Consider the following 3,924-nt stretch of genomic DNA (forward strand, 5'->3'; position numbering starts at 1 on the left):
TTGTTCAGGCCCCTGGACTAGAGGTGTAGCATTCCTACCACAGTGGGTCATCCCTCTACTACACACACAGGGTCCCTGCAACAGCTCTGCTGTCTAGCATACTCTGTGGGCTTTGGTTGACGAACCATACACTCCCCAACCATGTGCTTGGTGGTTGTAGGAAAAATGGCTCTGAGGTGGGGCTGCCCCATGATGGAGGGGTCTGACTGTTGCAGAGGGATCCATTAGTGCTGGGCAGTGCTGTCCTTGTTGGTTGGTTTTGCCCTGGTGGTTGAAGGTCTGTCTGTCCTCTCATTCTGAGTGAGCCAATTGCAGAATAGATGCAACCTTGATTTGTAATTAGCCATACGCTCTAATCTGCCCTGGGAACCACCTGCCTTTTGCAGCGGGCTGAGAACCTAAGTGGGCGCTTGTTCTCTGCCCTGTCGCCCTGTCACCTGTCACCCTGTCGAGGCCATTTCTGTGAAGTACCCAGATGATGTCTCCAGAGAGTCATTAGGTAAAGATGAGGCTGACTGAGCAGTCACTCTCATGTCACTTTGGCCAAGACCTCTTCTGGGGAGACCCAGACCATGAGTAGGTTAGATTGAAGATGAGGATAAATCCCATACCCTTCGTCTCTGTGTAGGACCCAGTTTAGGGCTCCCAGGAACTGTTTATAAGTTCAGGTAGCCTGTACAGAGCCCTGATGCAGAATTTTTGTTGTGTTGCATATAGTCTTAAGTCGACCATAGTTTTGGAATTCCTGGGTGTGCTTGGAGGGCAGTAAATCAGAGGCCTGTCTCACCCCACTAGTCCCCATGCCATGTGGAGTAGAAGTTGTAAAACATGTGATTTTTATTTTGACAGTGTCCCTTTAAAAAATCAAAGTTGCACCCTGCCTCCCTGGCCAGCAAGAAACCTAAAAGGGAAACAGTAAGTGTGTTTGGTCATATAGCTCCGTTTTTGCCTCAACCCTTAATTTTAAACCAACAAGTGTGGGAGGTCATTTTAACCCCAAGCTAATATGTTTAACACACTTTGTCAAATCTGCTCTCCTAGTCCCAGCATCCCTGCCCAGGAAGGGAGTTTTATGGCACAAGCAAAGCTGAAGGTCTGTTGTTCAGTGTTGGTGCCCGGTGGTAGCCAGCCCCGGCCCAGCCCTTCTTTCCAGCTTTGCTCGCTGTAGCTCCTGACTGGCCTGTTTCCCTTTTGTTTCTTGCTGGCAGTGGAATGGATATTGAAGGTGGAACTGATAATGCTGCTCCTTTTGGCACATGGCATTCCCTGCATGCTTGTTCGCCTTGCATCCTGGCTGGCTGTCTCCTGAAGTTTGGCTCTTTGGGCCTAGGACTCTGGTTTTCTGATATTTTTCCTGCATCCTAGGCATCAGACAGAAGGAGTAGAAGTCAGGTAGTGGCCAAAGCCAGTTGAAAGCTAGTGTAACTGAGGGAAAAAGCTTGGGAAACAATGAGTTTGTCCTTGATGAGGGTGTGGGGCAGGAGGAAATTCTTTACCTTTAAGTTGAAGGCAGGTGGGAACAGATGAGAGTTAGCCAGAGGACCAGCACCAGTCTGGTGCACATCACATTTTGTAGGGGTGCTGCCCCATCCTAAAATTCACAGGGTAGGCACTCTCTCATGAGCTCCGCCCCTCTCCCTGCCTGGTGTGTGAGAGCCTGAGGGAACAGTGTAGCACAGTTGTCTCTAGAACAATGCCACGGCCTGCTTGCTGTTCCCTGACCCCTGCCAGACTCATCTCCTACTGAGAGGCTGCAGTAGAGCACCCACCCACAACCCCACTGTCATCCTGCTTGGGCTCCCTGGAGGCCATACTTCCCTTGGTCTAGGGCAGTACTGGTCTTCCTGCCTCTGGCATGGCTCTGCTCTGCCTGGTCCTGAGTTCTTGTGTTTTCACTAACCCTCACACTTTCCACTTCTGCAAGGTGGGAACAGCAAGCTACGTAGGACCTTGGTAACAATGGGGACAGTGGCTTTTGCAGACCTTAATGATGACTGTGGACATCTGGGTGTTGGGATGTATGCTGGAGCTGGTGGCTGAGGAAATCCTGAGCAAGATGGCTTCCGTTCTGGATAAGAGATGAGGCTTAAGTCCTTGGAAGGTGGCATGATTGAGACACAGCCCAGCAGATCTAGGGAGGAGAATGTCCCATTTCTGGGGTTTCCTGGCTGTGGGCAAGGAGCCTGTCTGGTCCCTCCTCACTTGGCTTTGTTCCCACAGAGTTCTGACAGTGTCCCACCTGGCTATGAGCCCATCTCCTTGCTCGAGGCACTCAATGGTCTACGGGCTGTCTCCCCGGCTATCCCATCAGCTCCCCTCTATGAGGAAATCACCTACTCCGGCATCTCGGACGGTCTTTCCCAGGCCAGTTGTCCCCTTGCTGGACTTGATCAAATCATAGAAAGTGGCCTACAGAAGGGCAAGACACAGAGCAAGTCTCCAGACAGGTGAGCCAATGTCCGATCTCCGTCAGTGAGGTGGGCACATTGAGTGACAGCCGGCAATGGGAGAGGGAGGGAGAGCTGCTATGTGTGCATGTAAGACTTGCAAGGTTTCTCTGTGGTTTTACAGAACTTTATGGTACATTTTGTTCCTTGATAATTGGGACTCAAAAGGCCCAGCATCAGGTTAGACTATGCCATAGTTGGTCATAGCCAGCACTGAGCAGAGCAGTACGTCAGGGAAAGTGCTGGGTTGAAGTCCCCGGTGCTCAGAAGGCCTTAAGCCACACCAGTTGCTTGCTGTCAGTAAGTTGTAGGGCCTGTGCCTCGTCCTTACCCAGGGAGCTGGTTGGAATCTTGGAATCTCGGGCAGCTGGTCACTTAAGCGTATCTCACCAAAGAAACAGCAGTGACGCCTGAAGTGGGTGCTGAGGTGCGGGCAGGTATACTTGGTGTCTTTTTTTAGTCAGAGTTTCTCTTGCTATGATGAACACAGTTGGAGAGGAAAGGGTCATTTGGCTTACACTTCTATATCTTATGGCATGAACTCAAAACAGCAGGAAACTGAAGGGAAGAATTGATAGAAGCAATGGAGGAGTGCTGCTTGCTAGCTTGCTCTTCGTGGCTTGTTCAACCTGCTTTCCTACAGACCCTAGGAGTACTAGCCCAGGGATGGCCCCACTGCAGTGGGCTGGGCCCTCCCCCTCCCCCTCCCACATGCCTGGATGAGCTTAAGCTCTACTCAGATGACTGGTTTGTATCAGGTTGACAGTACCAGGCAGCACACCTTGCTACCTGTGTCAGCTGAGCCATATGTGTGCTCCCTATCCAGGCTTTGGGCAGCAACTCTCTCCACTGCTTATCTGTTTGTATTGGATGACCCATGGCTTTTAGCAAGTTGTACCTAATGCCTGTATAGTAGCATGAGAACTTAAGTGGGTATTTTTGCTAGGTTGTCCTCTTGTCTTACTATTAATCTTATTCTTAGCATACAAAACAGTGGAAATCACTGTGGCATCTCACACATCCGTATCATTATTTTTCCCAAACTCCTCCCACATACTGGCTCCTTTCCTCTCCCTAAGTACGCTCATTTATACACACCTTCATTACCCTATATTGTCACTGCCTCCTCTTGGCCACGTCTCCCCACACAGTCCCCTTCTTCTTTCATGCCCTACATGTTAATGTACTTACTAAAATCTGGATTCTGCAGCTTGTGAGGGAGTCTTAGTCTGGCTTTTTTTTTTTTTTTTAAACATAATCTCTTGTTCTATCAATTTTCCTGTAAGTGACATTAATTAATTTATTTATTTGGTTTGGTTTGGTTTTTCAGGACAGGGTCTCTCTGTGTAATGCTGGCTATCCTGAAACTCATTCTGTAGGCTAGGCTGGCCTCAGATGCAGAGATCTGCCTGTCTCTGCCTCTGAAGCATAGACATTAAAGGTGTGCATCACCACTTCCTGGTGATCTTACTCCTTT

General features: G+C 49.5%; 1 protein-coding gene and 1 long non-coding RNA gene across 11 annotated transcripts in view; one reads left to right on the plus strand and one right to left on the minus strand.

The window, feature by feature from the left end:
* Positions 1 to 3,924, plus strand: part of Mgrn1 (mahogunin ring finger 1) — a 52,168-nt gene that overhangs the window by 39,852 nt on the left and 8,392 nt on the right. For 6 of the 10 annotated variants that reach the window (XM_031361331.1, XM_031361324.1, XM_031361304.1 and 3 more), the window contains exons 12-13: positions 850 to 915; positions 2,221 to 2,447. In XM_031361331.1, the coding sequence (XP_031217191.1) occupies positions 850 to 915; positions 2,221 to 2,447 (293 nt within the window). The remainder of the gene's footprint in view (positions 1 to 849; positions 916 to 2,220; positions 2,448 to 3,924) is intronic. The other 4 variants (XM_031361341.1, XM_031361291.1, XM_031361351.1 and 1 more) reach the window with 1 other exon arrangement.
* LOC116084411 overlaps positions 820 to 3,924 on the minus strand; it is a 7,490-nt gene continuing 4,385 nt past the window's right edge. The window contains exons 2-4 of the long non-coding RNA XR_004116095.1: positions 2,779 to 2,922; positions 1,984 to 2,131; positions 820 to 1,361 (exon numbers count right to left, since the gene is read on the minus strand). This is a non-coding gene — a long non-coding RNA (uncharacterized LOC116084411). The remainder of the gene's footprint in view (positions 1,362 to 1,983; positions 2,132 to 2,778; positions 2,923 to 3,924) is intronic.

Source organism: Mastomys coucha, unplaced genomic scaffold (genome assembly GCF_008632895.1).
Source record: "Mastomys coucha isolate ucsf_1 unplaced genomic scaffold, UCSF_Mcou_1 pScaffold12, whole genome shotgun sequence".
NCBI classification, from domain to species: Eukaryota; Metazoa; Chordata; class Mammalia; order Rodentia; family Muridae; genus Mastomys; species Mastomys coucha.